General features: G+C 37.6%; 1 protein-coding gene across 4 annotated transcripts in view; it reads right to left on the bottom strand.

Annotated features, from left to right (window-relative positions):
* Positions 1–26,047, bottom strand: part of UBR3 (ubiquitin protein ligase E3 component n-recognin 3) — a 119,254-nt gene that overhangs the window by 34,637 nt on the left and 58,570 nt on the right. For 2 of the 4 annotated variants that reach the window (XM_081317020.1, XM_081317022.1), the window contains 7 exons: positions 24,055–24,143; positions 12,055–12,204; positions 11,342–11,475; positions 8,169–8,279; positions 7,740–7,952; positions 6,647–6,783; positions 2,877–2,962 (listed from right to left, as the gene is read on the bottom strand). In XM_081317020.1, the coding sequence (XP_081173146.1) occupies positions 2,877–2,962; positions 6,647–6,783; positions 7,740–7,952; positions 8,169–8,279; positions 11,342–11,475; positions 12,055–12,204; positions 24,055–24,143 (920 nt within the window). The remainder of the gene's footprint in view (positions 1–2,876; positions 2,963–6,646; positions 6,784–7,739; positions 7,953–8,168; positions 8,280–11,341; positions 11,476–12,054; positions 12,205–24,054; positions 24,144–26,047) is intronic. The other 2 variants (XM_081317021.1, XM_081317023.1) reach the window with 1 other exon arrangement.

Below are 26,047 nucleotides of genomic sequence, written 5' to 3'. Positions count from 1 at the left end.
CAATAATGGCTACTTAGTCATAGAATCAAAGAGTTGTAAAGAACCACTCCAACTTCCCACTCAGTGCAAATTCTGCTAAAACACTGAAGCCCAGCTTAAAATTTCATGACAACTGTTGACCTGATCCAGGTGATACCTGACCATGTTAAACTGGTATAGCGTTGGTTCTGTTAGTTCTGGTATAGGGTGTTATTAGAATACGGGAGATGGGTTTTACACGGCTCCTCTAAAACAGTGTTTTTCAACCTTTTTTGGGCAAAGGCACACTTGTTTCATGAAAAAAATCACGAGGCACTCCACCATTAGAAAATGTTAAAAAATTTAACTCTGTGCCTATATTGACTATATATAAAGTAATTATCTTGAATAGGAATCAAATAAACACAAAGAAAGTATTTTATAATTACTTTTCAATTTTTCCCACGGCACACCAGGCAACATCTCGTGGCACACTAGTGTGCCACGGAACAGTGGTTGAAAAACACTGCTCTAAAATGGGCAGATGATGCCATGATCAGCTTTAGAATGCCAGCTGGTGTAAACACAACAGGAATTAAGGACCTGTTTAAAATAACTGAATCCTTCATGAATCTTAGTATTCTTCAGAAATATCTAAGGGAAATGTCCACTGTGGACTTCAAATCTGTGAATATATATGGGCTACAATCTGCTCATCTAACCCTTGCTAATTAAGTTAACTAACCATGTTTTTTTTCTTTTCATAAAAGATCAAAATACTAAAGCAATAAAGCAAACTCTTTTAACTCCTATATTTTTATCAGGAGTTGGAAGCATAGCATTCGTGGCCCCTTATGAAACCCCCAAGAAGAATCTCACTCTCTCCAGCCCTTAAATCATTAGAATCACAAATAACATCAGTAGTTTCTTACAAACTAACTCCAAATGTAGGTAATCTGGGCATTGTGCAACTATGAATGATTCTTGAATTACCATTTTCCCCCTCTGGTGAAAGTCAGTCTGGATGAACCATTTAACTTTAACCAATTTTTATTATGAAAAAAATGTTGCTTGTATACCCAGAAGGGAAAAAAAATCTTGTGCCAGTGATAAGAATGCATTTAGCTTCTTTATATCCACATAAAATAGTATGGCAAGATCATTAGTGCTGGAAGTTTTGAATAGAGATATTAGGATGAGAAGATAACAGGCATAAAAGTTAAAAAAAAAGTTTATAAACGAAGAGTTTTCACTGACGATGTAGTTATATTCCTGCAAGACCCAGAACTGGTATAGAACACTTGATGATGAAGCTAAATGACTTTGGACCTTTACCAGGCTTCAAAATAAGCAGAAAATAATACGAATATGAATGTTTCAGTAATATGAAACATTGACAAGAAAGTCAGGTTTTAAAGTGGAGAAAAAGATTAAGTGTCTTAACTCCATTGTGTCTGCAGGGAATGACATTGAAACAGACATATCAAGATTGGGTAAAATCTCTGTAATTAAGATGTTTTAGCAAAAATGGTATTTTTATTTCAGATTTTACCAGTATTGACAACTGACATACCATTTAAGCAATGGCAAAAGGATATTTCTAAATTCATATTGCAAGGGAAAAACTGAGAATTAGATACAAATCATTGCAAGATGCCAAAAAAAGAGATATGATTTAGGTTACAAGATTTGAAATTGTACTTTGATGCTTGCTTTTTAATCTGGATGAAAAAGTGGGTGACTCTCCAAAACAAAGATTACTTGAGTTAGAGGGGCATGAATTAAGATTTGGATGGCAGACCTACTTATGGCATGACAAAATTAAGATGAATGTTGACTTTAAGAATCATTTTGTTAGCCATGCCACCCTAACCTGAAAAAATGGAACTGTTGTTATACCCACTGATCACAGCGGGAATGCTTTATGCAGAAAAATGAAGATATATTAATTCCCACAATGGAAGATTAATAGAAGAGAGATGGTCATATTAACTGCTTTAATCAACAACTAAAATACATCTAACCATCTGGAAATCACTTCTAGATTTTGGGCTTGAGATAGAAAAAAAAATGAAACTTGCTTAACTTTGTGATTTATTGATTAGACAAGGTTTTTTTGTTAGTATATGAGAAGTAAGAAGTTGAGGCTGTAATGTAATTGTTCATTCTACTGCTGAAAAGTTAATGCTTTTTTCCCCTTCATCCTTCACTTCTCTCTTTCCCCTTTCTCCACTATTTGCATTTTCATTTTATACTCCTAATATGCTTAATAAAATTATATTAGATAAACAATATTAAGATTGTTATCCCCTTTCCCAGCAAACTTCAGAAGTGTGTGTGTGTTTGTATGTAATTTCTCTGAAGAGAAATTTGTTTCTCTTAGCTATCATATTAAGAGACACATAAATGTGACAAGACATCAAACTGGATTTTTCTCTTTCGAAAAAAGTGCAGTTCAGTTAAGAAAAAGCTAAAAAAGGGAGATTGAGAGTGACACATTTTTTTTAAAAGTAGGTAATTAAAGGAAGTTTTTTTTATCCATCTATTGATGAGTCAGTCAGCTACCATTCTGTTGTCTCCTTATCCAACAGTGAGCAATTTCAAAGTCAGGTTGGAGATCAAATAATGCCTGGTAAACAAAAATCACCTCATCTTCTTGATCAGTAATTCAAGGAGTGGTTTTTGCTAAGGATTATTTCGGAATGGAAATTTGATATGTAATTTATATTCAGCAATGTTCTTGACTTGTACAGAGACCACATTCTTGAGGACAAAGAAATTGTACACAAGTCTAACCAATTAAACTAATGGATAAAAAATACAATCAAACTCTTTAAAGGTTGCTCGAATTATTTTAAGTTGCCTCCAGTATGAATTACTTAAACTAGCTAAATTATATAGAATCTAAATATACATACGTAAACAGGATCTCTTTCCAGCTGTGCTTGCACCCCCTAGGCACAGGTTGCCTCCCCGGTGAACCAGTTCAAGTTCCAAGTTTGTCCTGAATAAACAGGAAGGGAATAGCCTTATTTCAATTATTTACAAGCTCTAAAACAATTGTTCAATCTATCTGTAAAATTGTACCCCCAAATGAAAGGGAGCAAGAAAATGACAGAGTATGCATGCCGTACTAAACTGTGGTATTACGTTGAAGCGTAAATTCTCCCAGTCCGTTTTGTGCAGCCAAAAAGGTCATCATCCCATCAGCCAGTTGTATAATTAAAATATTGCCCAGATTCCTACAGCTCTTGACTGAAAACAAAAAATTAAAAAAGGCAGTCTGGAACTACAAAACTACTGCTTTGCCCTGCATCAGGATAAAGGGAACCCTGGTGGTGCAGTGGTTAAAGTGGTCAGAATGCAGTATTGCAGGCAGACTGTGTCCACAGCTTGAAGTTTGATCCTGATGAGGCTGAATATTAACTCGGCCTTCCATTCTTCTGAGGTCGGTAAAATGAGGACCCAGATTGTTTGAGAAAATATGTAAATAATGCTTCGGTATTGTAAACTGCCCAGAGAGTGCTGTAAAGTACCATGGAGCGGTATATAAATCTAAATGCTATTGCTATCAGGGTAAAAGCAATTTGGTACCCTACAAAGGTGAACTTTAACTCCTCCAGTTGCTGTACAAATGTGCGGCAGATGGTAATTGAAATCGGCAATATTTGCAGGGCACCAGATTGCCCATCCCCGAGATACAGCATAACTAATCCAAATAATGTAAAGCACTTGGAAGGATTTCATCGAGTATAAACTATTTTGCAAAAATACCAATGGCATATGTCAGAAAAGAACTCTTTTTGTACAAAATGTTTGTTAAAACATATTCACATTACTAAAATAGTAGCATTTCAAATAATAATATTATTTGAGTTTGCAGCTTATGTCACCATTTTTTGAAGGAAGGCTTTAATCCTCCTTACATTGAGAAAAAGCAATTTAACAGTGAAAATGTTTGGGCTTTGAGCTCCATCTGGTTGCTGCTGATAAGGCCAGCCACATGACTAGGGAATTTTCCACTCTTCAGGCAATTTACAGCACTTGCTGAATTTCTAAAAACTTAACAGCAAAGCTGTGACACAGATTTCATATTAGTGAACAGGAAAAAAATGCAAATCACACCTTAGATAACTAGATGAATATTAAAATACTTATTTCCTGAAATCTCTTCAGTTTTCTTTAAAGGAATGGTAGTAACCCACTGTTAATAATAATAATAATAATAATAATAATAATAATAATAATAATAATAATAATAATAATAATAATAATAATAACAACAACAACAACAACAACAACAATAACAATAATAGTAATAATAGTAATAATAATAATAATAATAATAATAATAATAATAATAATAATAATAATAATAATAATAATAATAAGAAGAAGAAGAAGAAGAAGAAGAAGAAGAAGAAGAAGAAGAAGAAGAAGAAGAAGAAGAAGAAGAAGTTGGAAGGGACCTTGGAGGTCATCTAGTCCAACCCCCTGCTCAGGCAGGAAACCCTATACCGTTTCAGGCAAATGGCTGTCCAGTCTCTTCTTAAAAACCTCCAGTGTTGGAGCATTCACCACCTCTGGAGGCAGGTTGTTCCACTAGTTAATTGTTCTAACTGTCAGGAAGTTTCTCCTTAGTTCTAGGTTGCTTCTCTCCTTGGCTAGTTTCCATCCATTGCTTCTTGTCCTGCTTTCAGGTGCTTTGGAGAATAGCTTGACTCCCTCTTCTTTGTGGCAGCCCCTGAGATATTGGAACACTGCTATCATGTCACCCCTCACTCTTCTCTTCGTTAAACTACACATACCCAATTCCAGCAACCGTTCCCTAAAACAAAGACATTATTGATCCCTGAGAAATAACAAAAGGTGGTACCTGTCCTTGAAAAAGACTGCACAGAAAGAGATGAGTAAGGAAGGGAAAGGAAAACAAAGCTGCCCCAAAGAAAAAATAAACAGGGCTGTGCTCTCTCAACTGAGCTAGTAAGATTGGCCCTGCTTCCTGTCACTCCCTCTGCTGTGGTCTGGTGAAATGGCTATTAGATGTTAACTGGGGAAGAACCCAAAGGTTTCTCTTAAATCTCTTAGGATTTTGCCCTCTGTCCTCTTCAGTCATTCTACCTTCCAAATAAAAAGCTTTCTTCTTTAACCAAAGCAACATATTTGCGTGATCATTTCTAGAATTTTTTTCAATACAGTGAAACTACCTGTCAGGTATCGGGTGACATCTATATAATAATTTTGAATGAGTGGGATCAGCCCACCACTTTTAGTAAGAGAAACAAGTAAACAATCTATTGGGCTTTTTACATTTCTAGAAGCATTCTTATAAATATAAAATATATATTTTTCATATATATATATATATATATCTTCTGCCAACCAAGCAGTTCGAAAGCACGAGTGAGTGCCTGTTACTCGTCCCAGCTTCTGCCCACCTAGCAGTTCGAAAGCACGTAAAGATGCAAGTAGAAAAATAGGGACCACTACAGTGGGAAGGTAACAGCGTTCCGTGCACCTTTGGCATCTAGTCATGCCAGCCACATGACCACGGAGACGTCCTCAGACAAGCGCTGGCTCTTCGGCTTTGAAACGGAGATGAGCACCGCCCCCTAGAGTCGGAAACGACTAGCACGCATGTGCGGGGGAACCTTTACCTTTACATATATATATAAAATTTATATTTATATTATAGTACTATAATCTCATTCTTGGTTAACATATGTTTTGCAGAAATCATTTTTTCTTGTTGCAAACGGTTGGAGTATATGACCTTTAAAAGATGTAAAGTCCAATAACACGAAAAAAGAACTTTCTGAAACCTTTTAAGAAAAATCCCAGTGTACGAATAAGTAACAACCAAAAAACTCATAAACTAAATTTAGTTCTTATTACTTTTACAAAGGTCAAAGTATACAACCATTCATCAGCTTAGAAAAATCACCGTTCTTCATAGCTTTACTGTCTTCTTGAAGGCTCAAGAAAAGGTTACTATCTTCCTGAAATACTCACATGCATTAATAACTGATGTATCATGTGCAAGTATGCCCTGAGATAATTCTACTGATTTTCAGAGTACCTAATGGTGTCAAAATAAAAAATAATAATAATCACAATGTCAAGAAAAGCTACAAAAAAGTAACCAAGCATCTATTCTGAACACATGGGGCAGGCTATAAGAATTACTAGAAATCGGAATTTGTAATGCTTCTGTAATAACTGAATATTATCAAGCTACAATTGTGATGGCAATACTATTTTCCCTGCAACTCTATCTACCCAGTGAAGATTTTCCAAAGTCAAAGGGCTCTTTAATAGAATCCTCTGGGACATGTTTATTTTATTTAAAAACTTATATAGCCGTTCCGTCATATTTACCAGAATCCTGGGTGACTCACAAAAAAACAATAAAATCATTAAAAATATAAGAAGTGTTTGAGCGATACTTTGAGGATAAAATCTGTTGAAGTAAATAAATTAGACACGGTCTGATAAAAAAATGTGAATTGTTTTTGGTTTTTATTACCAAGGTTATGTGGGAAATGCTTGGTAAGTTCATCAATCCCCGTTTATTCATTGTTGCACCCACATTTCCTCATACCATAAACTTGTAAGTTGAGGGTTGTTCATTAATGCAACCCGAATGAGTGACAAACAGAAGCAATCTTTAGAACAGTGCTTTACCCACCTGGCTACAGAGTACATGAAAAGAAAATCATTGTCTGGTGATCCAGGAGTCTTGCTGTAGTCAGTATATTTTTTCTGGGTAGTATTTTTGATATCTTTCATCACTGACTCCATTTCTTTACTTAAATTGGTTTCTGACTGTTAAAGAAAAGAGGGCTTGAATATGTTTAGCAAAACCAGCAGCAGTAACAGAAAAAACACAAGAGAAAGAGTTCTGCAAATATAAGACGGTGAAACATTAAATAGAATTTTGCAATATTACATTAAACCTTAACACAGAGATGCTCAACAAACTCTTAGCTATTCAATAAAGTATTCACTGGAGTTCACTGACAGAGATATTTTAAACAAACACTTCCAAATTGCTAGCCTTTCATTAAGATTAGACATAATTTATATTTTTGTTGTGTTATTGTTTTTGAAATCAGCACATGTGATTGAATACAAAACATAAACTTCACTTTAATAAAAAATAGGCTATATTCTTTTAAAAGCTAAGCAGTACAAAGTAAGAAGAAATAGAAAAAACTAAAACATATTAACTAGAACATATTAATCAGTATTGTAATATCTGCTCAAAAGTATAGAATTGTAATTTATTTCCAGGCAGATTTGGGTAAATTGGAGCCCAAAGTTTATAAACGAAAGTGAATGTCATTATAAAGCTTCAAAATATAAAACTATATATAAAAAGTTATGATAAAATGAATAATCCATAATGATAAACCTTCTAAACTGGAAGATTTTAAATAGTTTTCAGTCATAAATGCAGTCATTTTTACACTATTACAACATTGCTTGAAATATGATTTAGTTCTATAAAAAGAAGCTGGAAAGCATGAATTTTAATAATCAATAAATACTTATATTAAAATTCAACAGCAAAATGCTGAGATAACCGTAACTTTATTTTAAAAGTGATATAATTGAATCTATCTATTTGAAACTTTAATTTTCCTGAAACGTTTGCATTTAATGGAGAAATGGTAGAGAATGTTCAACTTTTGAAATTTTACCAAACAGGTGATGAATTATGAGGAGAGAAACAGAAAGAAGATGGAAAGACAAATTAACAAAGGATCTTTCTGCCTTACACTGATGCTTACTGGGAAAGTTCCCAGCTGCTCTTGAAGTTCTTCCACCTCCTTGATGAGCTCCTGCATATTCTTGGTACTGTGACACTGAGAAAGGTTTCGCTCTACATTGTTGCCAGGATAACATGGAAGGACACTGTTGGCAAACTGCCTACACAGAGGACAGGTAAATTCTCCCTTGTCCACAGCAAAACCCTGGAGAACCTGATCATTCTAAAAGAAACAACAAAATAAGTGAATTTCAGAAATGGCAAGCATTTATAATTGTAACTGTGTTGTTTATTAAATGGATGAAGTACTGCAGCATGTTTATAAATGTGGATTTCGTTTCTTATACATTAAAAGTTCACCGAAGTTTCACCAATATCTACTGGAAACTTCTCATAATGAATAAAAATGTTATAAAAGAAACTTTTCATTTTATCTTACCCGTAGAGATTCCATGTAGGATTTATGACAATCTATGTGTAATGTATGGCCACATGTTTGCACATATACACCTCCTTCCCAGCCAATCGATACTGATTGCAGACAAGAACTCTAAACAGTAAAGCATTACGTTTAAGATAATGCACGTGGATACATCATTACTTTAAAATACAGGACACTAATTCATTAAGGTATTCATATTTTTATTAATGAGCAAGAATGGTATAGACACTGTTAAATCTAAAAAGGACTGCTGTGGTTACTAAATAATTGTACTGTATTATGAGTGAAAAGAATAAAAACAAATACAAATTACCAAAAAAAAAGTATTACAAAAAAGTTTGAAAAAGAAAAGGAGAAAAAAAAGAAAATAAAGTAACATCCCTTTAGCTCAGTAGACAATTTTAAAAGTTTATCAATTTCTAAATACAATATAATTTGTCTTCAGCCCCATAGTTCATCTCTTCAGTAAAAAAAAATCCCAAAGCTTTGTCAACAAAAGTTCAGCAAACCACATTATTTTACTTTTAACTCTTATATTCCTTCCCTATGTTTTAAGAATCTTATTTTAACCCCTTCAAAATGAGTCCCAGAACTAGTTTTCATTTTTTTAAACCAGAAATCTTTCACAACTTATAACAGATTTCTTTTGCATATCCAATAATTAAAGTTTCTCTTTTTGTTTGTCACCTAATAAAATCCTTCAAGAAATAACAGAGCTCTCTTTTTTCCAGTAAGAAAAAGTTATCCAAGTCAGTTTCTTGGTTCAATAAGGAGTAAATTATCCGTCAGTTCCATTTGTGTGCCCATATCTTTCTCCATTTTCTTCTCATTGCTTATCATATTTAAAACCTCCTTCAAAATAATTTCAAAATTATCCGTTGCAACTTGTTCTAGTTCGGCAACTTCATTACAACACAACAACAACAACAATAATAATAATAATAATTCAAAGCTATAATTCCAAATCTGTTAACTTTCCAAAATCCACATTCTAAGCACCCTTTTGCTGCATAATAAAAAAAAATCCATATATTTACGAAACTTTAAAAATCACATTTATGCTACTTTCCTCTAAGGCAGGGGTGTCAAACAGCCCGCCCACGGGTCGGATGAATCATGCCAAAACTGCACCCACCCCAGCTCCAGCACTGGGGAAAAAGTCGTGATATGTCGTGACTCGTCACGTGACATGGCAAGTTTGACACCCTTCCTCTAAGGAGAAGGGCCTTCAGCTGACAAATACAGTAATGAATGCCAGTCTGAAAGGTATTAATTTTTCTAGTACAATAAAAAAAAGAAATCCAAAGAGTGATTAACAAACATGACTTGGTTGAGCTTAATGTCCATAAAAGGCTACATTACAAGGGTCAGCTTGATGGAATCCAGATTCCTAGTCATTCAATTCATAAACCGATCACAAAATAATCTGCTCATGAATGGTGGCTTCTGGAATCACTTGAATAATCTCAACAATCTTGCCTTCCTCTAGAGAGATTCGCCAACCTGGGTCCAGCATCCAGCCACAATTCTCATCATAAATGCCCTCACAGAAATCCCAGAACTGTTACAGTTATAAGTGTTGTTATTACTACAGAAATTAGCCTAGAAAACATTATTATTATATACACTGAGTAATAGTGGTTGCATTTGGAATACAATTTTCAACACAGAGTAAAGCTTTAACATTTTAAAAACAAATTTGTAACTAATTAAAATTATCTCTTGAAACCTTCCTTAATAATTTTAATTATATATACTATTATAATTATATATACTGTTAAGGAAATTAGCAACAGGATTTATTTTTACTGTTCAGAGCATTTCAGCAGACAATTCAAAGGATTTCAGAGGTATACATTTTTCTTCTAACCAAAATTTATTTATTTTTCCCGCTATAATTATTTTAGCAACTAATTTTCTAGAAAGCACAATCATTTGAGTCCATAAATATTAATGTATAGATTAGTTTCAAGTTTTTGAAGAAATTACACAAGACTCCATTAAAGAAATAATTAATGTAGCTTGATTTAAGTGCTGACATGTTGACTCTTAGTATAGTTTCTTCATACATAAAATTTCTCCAAGATAATCTGTCCTGCATCTAGCTTTTTAAATCTCTCAATAGTGTATTCACTGCTGTTGTAATTGAGTCCACCCACCCTGCTGCTGGTGATTGTTTATTTCCTACCTTTGTTTTTATAAATAATTCAAGGTGGTGAATATATCCCACTCACCTTTCTCCATTTATTTTCCCCATATCAAAAACTCAGTGAGATGAGTTGGGTTGAAAGTGACTGGCCCATGGTCTCCCAGCTGACTTTCATGGCCAAGGCGGGACTTGAACTTTTGGTCTGTTGCTTTAGACTAAATATTACAGAACTTTTGCATAATATCCAAAATATAATACTTTGTCATTTGTGTCTTGAGAATTCTAGATTGCTTTATTTTATGATCCATTTATTTATGTTCCTGGCTATCCGTTGTATTCTGAAGACCATTCTCCAACGCTAATGTTCAGAAGTATTTATACTTTATATCCTGCTTCTTTAAATTCCAACTTCTGCATGCATAGCTGCATCACAAGAAAGCCATTATCTACACTGTTCTAACTATTTGATATAGACTCCTGAGCATCTTTTCCAAGACCTTTATGGTTACAAATCTGTTGTATATTTCTTGACAACTGATTCCCTTACTGTTGATAGCATAGCGCCAAAAGCAGAAGTTATCCACCATTCTATGTCAACTTTAATGTTGTTCTAACCAGTTCCATGGCTATTTGTTGTATTGCTGTCATTTAGTTGTAGTCCTACTTTTTCAATATATTCCTTGACTTTCATTACTAGAGCTTCCTGCTCATTTGCAGTTTTTTGCATTTTCCGCTATTAAAGGAGAGTTCCCGGAATAGTGCAGGTTATTTATGTTTGTTCCTCTAACTTTAAAACCACAGTTACCTTTTTCCAAACTGGCTTGTCTCAACATACATTCAGCATATGAGCAGAACATAATGAAGCAGAATGGTTCCAGATCAGGAAAGGAATGTGACAAGATTTCCTTCAATAAAATCATCCTTGCAAAACTTTTATAACATAAACTCTAGTTTTAAATAAATTCATTACAAGAAAACAAATGGAGTAGTCTTCCACCATGCAGCTACAAAATCTACGTACATCTTTAAAGAACTGCTGTAAAGTTGCAAGGCGTGTTTCAAATATTGCTGCACAAGTATCATTAGGATATAGTTGTTCCTTTTCAGATGTTGGTAACTTCTTAGGCTCAGTAGTATTACGGCACTGCCCCAAAACTAGACAGGGAGAGAGAGAGAGAGGGAGAGGGAGAGGGAGAGGGAGAGGGAGAGAGGGAGAGAGAGAGGGGGGGAGGAGGAGGAAGAGGAGAGGGAGAAAGAGAGAAGATATTTACAGCATATCACAAAACAGAATTAAAGTGACCATCCATGCAGGGTAAGTGAATTAAGAGTCACAGAACTGATTAAATTACTTGCACTGAACAATAACTATTTGTTGTATGGATATTATATTATCAAGCAAATATGATCAAGAAAATGTTACATTTTATTTTAACAAGCAGTTAAAATATTATTTGTATTAATGCCTTTCTCTTCATTCACACACACACATACATAAATTGTACTCTTAATTTTATTTAACCTAATTGTACTCTTACATTTTATTTAACCTAATGTTTCTATTCTCTAATAAGTGAGAACTTGGATAATTTATATCTGCGTATAAAGAGGTATGTGCCTTCCCTCTCATTCTCCTTATTAGTTCCTTTGCAGTACAGTAGCAAATATTCTTAGACAAATATATTCTTCATCTCACTAATCTGTGGGTGCCACTAGAGTTTGATTTTGAAGCCATACCTGAAGAAGCTTGTAAGAGAACAACTAATCCTGTTGGTCGCTCTTCAGTAGAAGGGCCACTTTGGCCACAAATAACACAATCATAGATGGCTTCAGAAACATGTTCTTCTGCTGTTGCAATCTCCATAGCAATATCAGCATCTGGTGATTCTAAAGAATGGAGAAATAAGACTGAATAGGGAAAATTAATTGCAATTTGAACTATTATAATGTGAAGTTTATTGTTTTCCCCTGGAGGATGTTTTTTTACGGTCAGACCTTACCGATGCAATACATCATCTCCATGCTTTTAAAAGTGTTGGTTGTAACAGGCTATAAGAACAGCCTGGGAGCATGGTGTATATTTTAGTTCTGCAATGTTGGAAAATTTATTTATTAGATTTTGCAACATACTGGACTTATTAGGTTCATATGTAACTGTAGTAAACAGCATGAGTGGTCAACCAAATATAGCTGAGTTGGTCAACCAGGACACTGTGAAGGTTTCAGCACGCAAATCGCCAAGATGACAACTGAATGCTAATGTCAAAGCTGAAAAATAAGATTCAAATGTGGCATAGACTTCATTTCATCTTGTTTGCTTATTTATTGGGTAACAGTCATGCTGTTTGATACAGCCTGGATAGTATGACCTTGGAGAAGATCTTCAAAAGTTCAATTAATATCTCTGACTCATTGTTAGTGGCTTCAGGGATCTGCTGCCCTTAGGATTTGTTCTCACAGAGTGACCAACAAATGGAATGACTAACTACAGTAGGCCTGCTTAATAAAAGCCTGGCAATGTTTGCAGGAGCCCACTATGTGACCCTTCCCAAAGACAAAATAACAAAGCCATCTGAGCCATAGAGCTGAAGTATTGGCACTAGTGGAACAGAACTTTCCAAGATAGACAGATGGCTGAGGCCAGCAGAGTAAAAGAGAACTATTGTAAACTATATCCGACAAGAGCCATCAGTGCATCGGAATAGATAAAGAATGAAATGAAATAAGATGACTACTGAAACCATGAACTCATGGTCTCCTGCTTTCTAGCATGGTGTCTTAACCACTGGGCCAAAGTGGCTCTCATTTTACAATATACATTTTTTAAAAAATAAGCCATAATACTCCTGTATTTAAATTAACGCTTTGAATGCCCAATATCTTTCAGGTTTAGCTCAGCTAAACTTAAGATCATGTGTACATTTACTTAATTAGCTGAAGAACTCCAAAACAAAATTCACAGCATGAATCTTAATTGTTTTTATGAACTGATTTATTTTGAGAAGTTCCCATTTTCAGTAATCCAGAGTTACTCTTATTTGGCATTTTAGCACCAGACCAGACAATATATCGCCAATGTCTACCTTGTATTCAAATAAATAGAAAATAAATATACAGAATAGTTACTAGTTATTGCAGTTTGGGAGATCAAGAGAACTTTCAGCAAACATGTGTGTGTGTTTGTGTGTGTGTGTGTGTGTGTGTGTGTGTGTGTGTGTTTAGAAACAACAACAGGCAGCCCTGGATTATTGGAACAAACACAGACCTTTCTGATCCTCCAGAACAGGGGTGTCAAACTGCCAGCCTGCGGGCCGGATGCGTCATGCCGAAACTGTGCCGGCAATGGAAAAAAAAGTCACGATACGTTACAACACGTCACATGATGTTGTGCGTTTGATACCTCTGCTCCAGAATTTGATAGTTAAATGTTTTCTGTTTTCATATCTTTTAAATGTAAACACCCAAAAACAGTTAATATTCCAAAAAGTTAAAGAGTTTATACTTCCGGTGGCGACGCGGCGCCGAAGACAGCCGTCTCCGGGCTGTCCGCTCCGCAGCTGTGTTTATCCATCTAAAACAGCGCCGATCAGCTGTTTAGGTGGATTTGAAGCCCCCTCCTCGGGAGAAGAGGAGGGGGTGAGGCCCCAGGTAGGGGTTGAGCTCTCCGGGGCCGCCTGAGCTGAAAGTTTGGGCGGCTGAAGGATTGAGCCCCCCCGAAGCCTGGGTTAGCTCCGAGCTGCGCAGCGTCTCTGCTCCGTGATTTTTGGAGCAGAGCCAGGCGTTAGCAACCACCCCTGCCAGAAGGAAAGACTCTCGAGTATTAAGGTGCAGGCAGAGCGGTACAGGAGGTCAAGGTGAAGTGGACTTTTATTTTTATTCCCTAGCTCAATGGATTTTATAGCTTTAAAGTGAAAGTACGCAACAAGTGAAAGTGGGGAAAGATGGCGGCTAAATCTTCTAAAGTTCTTCGGAGTGCGGGAACTTCCCCGGTGCAACAGACTTCGTTGCAAGCTTTGCTTCCTCCTGCACCTCCTCTGGCATTGACGCTTAAGGATTTACAAGATGCCTTTGCAAAGCAATCGCAAGTAATGTCAGATATGATGGATGATAAGATGGCAAAGCTGGAGGAGAAATTGGAGAAATTGGAGGAGAAGATGGAAGAGAAGTTTAGTGCAATGAGGGTAGACATTTTGTCTACAATTGAAAGTGTGGCTGAATGTGTGCAACGTTTGGATGAAAACGTGGAGGATCTTAGTCAAAAGAACTCTATATTAGAAGTAAAGGTACTAGAGAATGAAAATATAAGGGACAAAATGGACGGAGAATTGAGCCTTGTCCAGTACCATCAGATGCAGTATGCTATTAGAATCAGGGGCTTAAAAGAGAATCCTAAAGAAGACTTAAAGCAGCTGATCTCTGAGGCTTTGGAAGCAGTACTGGGCCAGCCAGCATCTGAAATAGAGGGAAGTATGGATAAAATCTTTCGTGTAAATTCATGGATTGCAAGGCAGAGGAAGTTACCTAGAGATGTGGTGGTCTATTTTATAAAGAGAGCAACTAGAGATGAAGTTATTCAAGCTGCTTATGATACTAAGGTTGTGGTTGCTGAGCAAGAAGTCCTGGTTCTAAAAGAGATTCCTCCAAAGATTTTAAGGAGAAGGAAAGATTTTGCATTCCTTGCACAGGAACTTAAGAAATGTGATATCAAGTTTAGATGGGAGATTCCAGTCGGAATGGTGGTGATGCATGAAGGTAAAAGACATCGTCTGGTTACCGTGACTCAGGCACGTGATTTTTACAGCAATGTGTTAAAAGCAACCCCTCTATCACTTCTGGAAGCTGTAAAGGGATTTGGAGAGGGAAAGCCTCAAGATGCTGAAGGTAGACAGACAGAGGAGAATGGTGCTGGAGGGGATCAAGTTACAGTTTCATCAGCTGCTGCTGGAGAGCAGAGGATGACGCGTGCCGCTTTAAGACGAGCGAGACAAGAAGAGCAAGACCAGCAGAAAGTTATGGAACTTCCAAAGCGTACTTACAGTGAAGCTGTGGGAGGGGCGCGACCCAAGGAAACTACAGGGGCCATTGTAGATGTGCTCCAAAAGCTTCGGGACGCCAAGCATGGCGACTAAATTTTTCAATATTTAAAACAATTTAAGACTGATGTTATCTGTTTGCAAGAAACGCATATTAGGGTTATGGACCAAAAGTACTTATCGAACTCAAGGTTGGGTACGCAATTTGTTGCTTCTGCGATCAACAAGAAAAATGGAGTGGTTGTCTACGTTAAAAGTACTCTAACAGCGGAACTAATTGAAGTAGATAAGCAAGGAAGATATGTCATGATAGATTTGCTGTTAGAAGGTAAAAAGACGCTTCTAGTTGGACTGTATGCTCCCAATCAACAACAAGCTGACTTTTTTAACCTACTTTACACAAAGGTTACCCAATTGGATTATAAATCTTTTATTTTTATGGGAGACTGGAATGGTGTCTTAGACGTACAAATGGACAAAGCTGGTTCTTTTAAGCGTGTTCCGAGCCATGCTAGATTGCCTAAATCTTTTTTTGAAATGAAGGACGATTTGGAACTGCGAGATATTTGGCGTGATACACATCTACATGAAAAGGATTATACTTTTTTTCTGATAGACATCAATCTTTTTCCAGGATTGATTTTATTTTGCTGACTAATGACTTTTTTTCTAGGATTAAGAAGGTAAAGATCTGTGCAAGAACTATTTCTGACCATAGCCCAGTTTGGTTAGAGATCAATAGGGACAATAGGGATAGGTGCTCTTGGCGCGTAAATGAGAATTTGTTTAGAAATCAGAGAAATGTGGAAGAATGTAAACAGCAGATGAAGGATTTCTTTGAAATTAATATGAATAAGGATACCTCTATGGACATGGTTTGGGATGCTAGCAAGGCCTACATGAGAGGGGTGTTGATATATATGAATAATAAATACAGACGTACCTTGGAAGTTAGAAGGAGGGAACTGGAGAATGAAATTAGGGAAAAAGAAAAGGCCCTAATTTTGAACCCATTGGATGCGAAGATTAAGGAGGTTATTAACCTATTAAGAGGACAATTTGATAAGTTGATGGCTGATCAAGTGGCAACCAATTTACGGTTTGCTAGGCATAATACTTTTTGCAATGCTAATAAGCCAGGTAGATGGCTAGCTTACAGACTAAGGAAAAAGCAAAGGGCTTCTAATATAGATAAAATTGAATATAAGGGAAAGGTTGTGTTTCAACAGGATCTTATTAAGGAAGCCTTTGTGGATTTTTATTCTAAATTATATGCTAAGGAGAAGATTAATGAAAAAGATATTGACGTATATTTGGAGAATGCTAGCATCCCGGTTCTTACGCAAGCACAAAAGGAGGAGATTAATCAATTGATAACAGAAGAAGAAATTCTTATAGCAATTAAGGAACTGAAGGTGGATAAAGCGCCAGGCACGGATGGTTTGACTGCGGCTTACTACAAAAATTTACAATTGGAGCTGATAAAGCCGTTAAAGGAACTGTTCCAGACAATTCAGAGAGGGGGAAAGGTGCCTCCGTCTTGGAGAATTGCTTTTATTTCTTTGATTCCGAAGGAAGATCAAGATGCTACTCAAGTAAAAAACTATAGACCGATATCACTTTTAAATACAGATTACAAGATATTTGCCAAGGTGTTAGCTAACAGATTGATGAGGGTTCTGCAACAGGTGATTCATGGGGATCAAACTGGGTTTATAAGTGGTAGACAAATGAAAAATAATGTGAGGCATATAGTTGATGTGGTGGAGTATTTGGAAAGGAACAACCAGATCCCTGCGGCGCTAATCTTTTTAGATGCTGAAAAAGCTTTTGATCAATTGAATTGGCAATTTTTGATGAAAGTTTTAGATAAAATGAATTTTGGGGATAAATTTTTGCAACCAATTAGGGCATTATATCAAAAACAAACTGCCCGAATAATAGTTAACAATAGTTTGACTGAAGTATGCAATATTGAGAAGGGCACAAGACAAGGGTGTCCGTTATCACCTTTATTATTTGTTTTAACATTGGTGGTATTATTGATAAAAATACGGAACTCGGAAAAAATTAAGGGTATTCAAATTAGAGATCAGGATTATAGACTGAGGGCGTTTGCAGACGACCTGGTTGTTACGGTGACTCAGCCAGAAAACTCTGTTGTGGACCTGATGGAGATAATAATGCAATATGGGAAGGTTTCTGGATTTAAGGTTAACGCACAAAAAACCAAAATTTTGGCCAAAAATATGACAGTATCGCAAAAGGCCCTTTTAGAAGGATTAACTGGATTTGAGATTGCTAAGAGGGTCAAATATTTGGGGGTGTATTTGTCACCCTCTAATACAAAGTTATATAAAAATAACTATGAAAAGTTATGGGGAAAAATTCAAAAAGAATTGGAGAGCTGGGAAAAATTGCAATTGTCTTTGCTGGGAAGAATTGCAGCAGTGAAAATGAATGTCCTGCCTAAATTTTTATTTTTATTTCAAATGATACCGGTCCTTAAAAAAGATTCTAATTTGGAAGAATGGCAACGGGGTATCAATAAATTTGTTTGGGCAGGGAAAAGGCCACGAGTTAAACTTAAGATTATGCAAGATACTCGTGAAAGAGGTGGTCTTAAAATGCCTAATCTTAAATTATATTATGAAGCTGCTGCGTTATCAGGAATAAGTGATTGGATTAATTTGACACAAGAGAGATTATTAAATCTTGAGGGCCATGACTTGTTATTTGGCTGGCATGCATATTTGTTGTATGATAAGAAGGTAGATAATGTGTTTAAAGTGCATATTTTAAGACAGGCATTGTTGAGAGTTTGGAAGAAGTACAGACATAAGCTAGATTATAAGATGCCGTTGTGGGCAATTCCAAAACACGCAATAGAAAACATAAATGTTGGCTTCAAACATGATGTGACTACGTATAAGGAGATTTTAAGTTTGGAAAGAAATGTCTGGTGTTTAAAGCCGTACAACCTCTTGCGAGATGAGAAGATTGTTCAAACTTGGTTTCAATATACTCAGTTACGGGCCAGGTGGAAAGAAGATCAGAAAATTGGTTTTGCAATGACTGACGAAAATTTGATAAAGCAAATTAGAAATCAGGGTCCAGCACATATTAAACGGATATATCTTGCATTGATAGAAATTGACTCAGAAATAGAACTTGTTAAAGATTGCATGATAAAATGGGCCCAGAATATCCAAGAAGTTATTACAATGGACACGTGGGAAAAGATATGGGTGAGGAACGTAAAATTTACACAAGCCCAAAATCTAAGAGAGAACTTTTATAAAATGTTTTATAGATGGCATTTAGATCCTAAAAAGCTTGCAAGTATGTATCCAAACTGTCAGCCAAAATGTTGGAGGTGTGGTGGCGAAGATGCAACATATTTTCACATATGGTGGACCTGCAAAAAGGTTAAGGCTTTTTGGATAAAAATTTGGTGGAATATGCAGAAGATCTTCAAGCAAAGGATAAAGTTTTGTCCGCAATTGTTTTTGTTGGGCATAATTACAGATGCTACTGTTGTGGACACTAAGTTGATGTTGAATTTAATTACAGCAGCAAGACTTTTAATAGGTCAATATTGGAAGAAGGAGGAACTGCCGACTATAGAAGAATGGACTCTAAAGGTTTCTGACCTGGCGGAAATGGCAAAGATCTCGGCTTACTTGAAAGATCATTCGCAAGAACGTTATATTATGGAGTGGAAAAAATGGATTGATTATATCCAGAACAAATATGGGACTAAAAAGTTTCATTTAGCATTTGAATAAGTCTTCCTTTCTTTTTTCTTTTCTTTTTCTTTTTATATGTAATATTAATATTGCTTGTAGTTATCTTATATGAGCTAGAGAGCGATAGATTTAATAGTTTATTGTTGTTAGCATATGGATGTTTATGATTGTTCTTTGTTTTTATACCTTGTACTTAGCTCTGGGAAGTCGGGGGGGGGAGGGGGAAATGGGGGGGAGGGACAGGGAGGGTTAGGTAGGGGTGGGGGAGGGGGGGATTGTTAAAGATAAAATGTACTGTAAAACTTTTCAATAAAAAAAACGAGTTTACAATGTGTAACTGGAAGCAGCGCTGCCCTTATGAAACTGCAGCATCAAGATAATTCCCAGAATCAGCAGGATAATGATTGGTTGGTCTAACATAGCATGTGTGTTCTCAGAAGACCAGTGCAAGCTATTTATGTTCTAAAACAGTGCCGTGTGGTTTCTCTCTTTCTCACCTTCAACTTTTCAAAAAGCGTTACATCAGAAACTGAGTGTGCTAAATGATGCAATATTAATAAAAGATTGGGGGGGAAAACAACTCTACCTACAGTACAGTTTAAATGGATACTCTTTGTGAATTCTCAGAGAACTAAAATTCACACATTAATTTTACAGTTTTCTGAATATATCACATACGATCATATTAGTCAGATTTGAAGGTCAGTTTTATGCAAAATGATGCAATTTTTCCCTTAGAACAGCTGTTCTACAGACATCATTTATGGCAGCAATGAAAAACTGGCCAGCCATGAATTATTATTACCAGTACATGTTGTTTTGCCTTATAACAACTTGAAATTCATCAATTTCCTGTCTAAAGACCTAAACCAGGGGTAGCTCATGCTGGCTCAGGAATTCTGGGAGTTGAAGTCCACGAGTCATAAAAGAGCCAAGGTTGCCTACCCCTGACCTAAACCAAACATGATTAAGGAAAGAACATAGGAAATTGCTGTATGTTGAATAAGGCTCCTGATCCAGTTTTATTGGCTTTGACCATAAGTAGTTTTTGAAGTTACAGGCAAAATTTTTTCCTGCTCTACCAAGGGAATTACCCACAGACCTTCTGCAGAGATAATACTATATATACCGTATATACTTGAGTATAAGCCGACTCGAGTATAAGCCGAGACCCCCAATTTCACCCCCCAAAACTGGAAAAAGTTGTTGACTCGAGTATAAGCCGATCCGCCGTTCTGCAAGCCTCTGCCGCCAGCAGAGGCTCGATCCGCCATTTTGCAAGCCTGAATACACAGGAATACCCTGTGTGGCCGCGGCTCTCGGGGAAGCCCTGGCTGTCCGCTTCCTCGCTCCACGCTGCCATTCGGGGCCCGCGCGTTCCCCGGGCAAATCGCGGCGCCCAGCAGGCGAGGAAACACGCCCGCTCCAGTCGCCCCCCCTTCCCTCAGGAGACGCGAAGCAAGTGACCGCCCGGAGCTTACCGAGGAGACTTGCACGCGGCCGAGGCTTCGGTGCTTCCAGGATCGCGCGCACCTCTCCCAAGCCGCCGCCGTCCGGAGACCTGCCGAAGTTTGGGGAGGTTTGGGGAGGTGCGCGCGCACCTCCCCAAACCTCCCCAAACGTCGGCAGGTCTCCGGAACTCCGCGCCCTGCCTGCCTGCTTCTTTCCGCTGCGGAAAGAAGCAGACCTCCGCGCCCTGCCTGCCTGCTTCTTTCCGCAGCGGAAAGAAGCAGACCTCCGCGCCCTGCCTGCCTGCTTCTTTCCGCTGCGGAAAGAAGCAGACCTCCGCGCCCTGCCTGCCTGCTTCTTTCCGCTGCGGAAAGAAGCAGACCTCCGCGCCCTGCCTGCCTGCTTCTTTCCGCAGCGGAAAGAAGCAGACCTCCGCGCCCTGCCTGCCTGCTTCTTTCCGCTGCGGAAAGAAGCAGACCTCCGCGCCCTGCCTGCCTGCTTCTTTCCGCAGCGGAAAGAAGCAGACCTCCGCGCCCTGCCTGCCTGCTTCTTTCCGCAGCGGAAAGAAGCAGGCAGGCAGGGCGCGGAGTTCCGGAGACCTGCCGACGTTTGGGGAGGTTTGGGGAGGTGCAGGCAGGCAGGCAGGGCGCGGAGGTCTGCTTCTTTCTGCAGCGGAAAGAAGCAGGCAGGCAGGGCGCGGAGGTCCGGAGACCTGCCGACGTTTGGGGAGGTTTGGGGAGGTGCGCGCGCACCTCCCCAAACCTCCCCAAACTTCGGCAGGTCTCCGGACGGCGGTGGCTTGGGAGAGGTGCGCGCGATCCCGGAAGCACCAAAGCCTCGGCCGCGCACAAGTCCTCGGTAAGTTTTTTTGTTGACTGGAGTATAAGCCGAAGTGGAATTTTTCAGCCCAAAAAGTGGGCTGAAAAATTCGGCTTATACTCAAGTATATACGGTAATCAGTTCAAGAAGATTTGCAGTTAGCAGAGCATTTACAAAAAACAAAAAACAATTATCAAGAAATCTAGAAAAAGACATGTCCACCTTCTTTCAATGCCAATTTCATTCTCCTAACCACTTCTATTTGTCATTAGCTAAAAAAAAACCTTTAAAATAAGTTTATTAAATAAACTGATTTAAAAAGTAAATTAAATTAGCTAAAATATAAGTATTTACTTAGTTTTAAATGATTTATTTAAAATAAAGGGAAATATAATTCAAGGAAAACCTTTAATTTCAAATAATTTGAAATAAGACAACAGTACAGGTAGTCTTGACTTACAACCACAATTAAGCCAAAAATTTCTCTTGTTAAGACAATCGTTAAGTGAATTTTGCCCCATTTTATGACCTTTCTTAAGACTGTTGTTAAGCGAATCACCGCAGTTGTTAAGTTAGTAACACAACTGTTACTGGCTTCCCCTTTGACTTTGCTTATCAGAAAGTAGCAAAAGGTGATCACATGACCCCAGGACACTACAACAGTTGTAAATATGAGTCAGTTGCCAAGCATTTGAATTTTGAATACATGACCAAGGAGATGCTGCAACACTAAGTGTGACAAATATCATGTCACTTTTTTCAGTGCTGTTGTAATTTCGAATGGTCACTAAATGAATTGTTGTAAGTCGAGGATTACCTGTCTACCCTTTAAGACAATCCTCAGAGTGACTGGAAAATATTGATTCAGATACTTTAGATTATCCTGAGGGCTACACATTGTAATTTGTTCAAACCCAGGATTGTATCAGACAATTGGGAGATATTTAAATAGAAGAAACCTTATGCTTCAGAAGTCTGGACGATAGTTACACTGAGTGTCCAAAACAGGTGATACATTTCTCCCCAGACTCTCCTATAGCCTGGAGTAAGAAAGAAGGGGTTCATTTTTATAACTGAGAGCTTCAGTTTCTAATATACATAATTTATTGAAAAATCCCTTTTCCAAAAAGACTACACAGCTGCCTTTGAAAACCACTGGCCCAGAATGCATGTGACCAGGTACATGGGTTACCTGTATGTTTTTAGCTTAAATTCAAGGTTTTGGTAGAGAGTCAAGCCTAGCCAATTTCATAAGTTTACTGTGATGGAGAAAAACAGGATGGTGCACATAATATCATCATGGGTTTTGAATTAAAGATATAAATTTATATTTTGAATTAATTAATTCATTTTGAATTAAAGATATAAAGATATAAATTACACTTAGGTAATCCTTGATTAACAGCCACTGATTCACCACCATTCGAAGTTTTGACCGTGCTGAATGAGTAATGATTATGATAGGTCCTCAAAAGTTCCCATGGCTCCGGCACCCCGTGGTTATGTGGTTGAGATCTGTGCACTTGGCAACTGGCTTGCCATTACAAAAGTTGCAGCGTCCCACAGTCATGTGATTGTGATTTGCAGCCTTCCCTGCCAACTGCTCCCAATCAAAGTCACTAGGGAAGCTAGCAAGGAAGGTTGCAAGTTGCTTGGGTAAATCTTCCCCACCCATACACTAGTCCTGAGCCTTGCTGCGTTTGTCCACACCCTCTCAGCCACTTGTACACCCTTGCACACCCTCCCCCACCCAGCAGCAGCCACCCCAACCCTGCTTTGCCCTGCATACCCCTTCCCCCGCTCTGCCACCCAGCGGTAGCCACTTACCTGGGTGCTGGCCTGCTTGCAAGCTGTCTGGGGACTTGCAGCTTCCCGTTGGCTTCCCTACTGACTTTGGATCTTGGAAGCTGGCAGGAAGTTGCAAGGAGGTGCTCACCTAATGACCCTCAGTGCTCACTTAATGACAGCCACGACGGGGAACTGCAGGGATTGTTTATCGCTAAGTCATGTGGTCATGGGACATAATGCTTTATGACTACACTGCTTAGTGGCAGAAATTCTGGTCCTAATTGCTGTTGTAACTCGAGGACTACCTGTACATAAATAAATAACATTTTAAAGCCAACAACCTCAGTTACTGTGCACAGGAGCAATGAAAGACTCGGGAAAATACAAGTTTTAGTTTTGGCAACATTATGGAGATGTCACCTCAGTGATGACTCATCATCACACATCCTGCCACCTATCTTAATTCAAAAGTATATTTACCTGAGTCCATGTCAATACCGTGTAAATCTCAAGAAAAGTGCGGGACCTTTAAGGAATAGCTGAGCAGTAATGAATGTGCCCATGCTAAAACTGAAGTATCCTTGTCTGCTTCAGATGCAACTACTACAACAAATATAAAGACCTATTCCTTTTTTCAATGTATGTTTAACATGGAAACAAAACTGCTTATATATTTAGAGCAGAGATTCATCATCACTGTTTGTCTGGAACTTCATTTTGAATGTAAACAATTATTTCCATAGTTACTCTTTCCTATTTGTTCTAAAATGGAATCTAAAGAGGAGATACTACTTTGTTCCTTTCAGTCTAAAAGAGTTTCTAGTCTTCCTCATTTGACTTTTAACTTCATTTCCCAATGTCAAGAACAATGACTGATGCAAACAGACTGCACATCTTACCAACATCCATAGCAGTTTCCATAAAACTTTTCTGCCTTGATGCAAATTCAGCCAAAAGCTTCTGCTGTCGTTCCCTGGCCTTTTGTCGTCTAATGAAATAAAAAAGGGGGGATAATTATAAAGTGATTGTTGACATTTATTTATAAGGTCTATTTATAGATTGATATGGGAAGAAATTTGCATTATTTTTTTCCTGCTCAAATCTGAAAGGTTATTTTTGCCCCAAAGTCACTTTCAAGTGTTTCAACTTTTCTTTTATTGCTTTCTCTTCTAGCCTGCTAAGTCAGAAGCAGAAAATGGGAGCTTCTTTATCATTACAAGAAAGGTTCATGGTTTCAGTTAAGAAATAACTCATTACCTGTGCATTACTTCTGAGAAATCCTGAAAGATGACAAATGTTCTTAGCTCCAAATAATAGACTAGCAGCTCAAGGACTAACAGATCAAAAGACATCAATGCATGCTATTTTGATTAGCAAGCTATTTGCATACGTGCCGAAAGACATACAATTAGACGAATACATAAGTGGATTAAAAACTGCATTCAAGGACACTAATCAATGGTATCCTATCAAACTGGAATCAGCCATCAAGTAAAATGCCACAGGAGCTGGTCATGAGACCTATATTCCTCAACATTTATACCACTGGATGAAAAAGTAAATGACATTGATTATAAAAATTGCAGACAACACAAAATAGCTAATACCCTAGAATCCTAGTATATTGTTTTGAAAGGGTCTGCAACACCAGCCAGATCATAAAACAAGGAAGTGGTTCAAGATAGGAAAATGTGGAAAAAGCTGGTCCACAGAATCGATGAGAATCAGACACAATTAAAGGGATATCATCATCACCATCATCTGTTATCAGATTCAACATCTTCACCAGCGCAAGAATCCTTAAATTATTCTGAAAAGGAGGCCATCCAGCCTCCATTGGAAAAGTTCCCACGAGTAGTGTGTCTGTGTGTTTTCTACTCTACTATTCAAGGTATTCTATTAACAAGTATTACCATCAATAATTTTTCCTACTGCTCAGCCTGTATCTTTCTTTTCAATTCAATCTGTTGATCTTCCTCCTGCTCTCAATTCCAACAAGAATAAATACCTCTTGCTTATGTCACTTTAGACCCTTATAGAGCACTATCGTATTTCTATTTAGTCTTCTCTTTTGTAAGTTAAACATACCTCTCTCTTTTAACACCTTGAACCAAACTGCAGCCTTTCCATATTTATTTAATGTGCAGAGTCCAGAACCAGGTAAAATATTCTAATTGTAATCTAACTAGTAAAAAATACAACTGGAAATAATACCTCCTCCTGTGAAATGGATGTGATGTTTTTGTTAATACAGGCCAGAATTGCATTGGACTTTTTTTGCTCATATTACTCCTAGAATTTTATCACACACTATTGTGAAGCCAGGTTTCCTCATCCTGTAGCCAGGTGCAGAATGTTATACTTGTCACAGATAAACATTATCTCACTGACTATTTTAAATGCTGGTTTTGTTCTTTAGGATTCTAGCCAATACACCTAATACCACTTGCAAATTTCTGCTTCATCACTGGATGATTTTAAAAATATCAAACAGTACTGGGCTAAGGATGGAGAACTGTGGGGTTCTACCTGAGACTACCTCACGGCAATGTCAAATCATTTATGACAGGCATGTCAAACTCGTGACGTATCGGGACTTTTCCCCCATTGCTGGCAATGGAGTGGGCACGGTTTCGGCGTGACGTATCCGGCCCACGGGCCAGCAGTTTGACATGCCTGATTTATGAGTACCCTTTGGGTGCAATTGTTCAACTGACTGCATGCTATCAAAACACAACACCATCCAGGCCAATTAGTTATTTTGCCTGAAAGGATATCAGAAATTTTCTCAAACCTTTACTAACTTTACGGTTATGTCCACATAAAAATATGCTTTACAAAACTATCAAGAGAACTTTAAAAAAAATCAAATGAGAATGATAAAGGTAGCCC

The sequence above is a fragment of the Vipera berus genome, assembly GCF_964194415.1.
Source record: "Vipera berus genome assembly, chromosome: 1".
Lineage (NCBI taxonomy): Eukaryota > Metazoa > Chordata > Lepidosauria > Squamata > Viperidae > Vipera > Vipera berus.
This window is presented reverse-complemented; position numbering and strand designations above follow the sequence as displayed.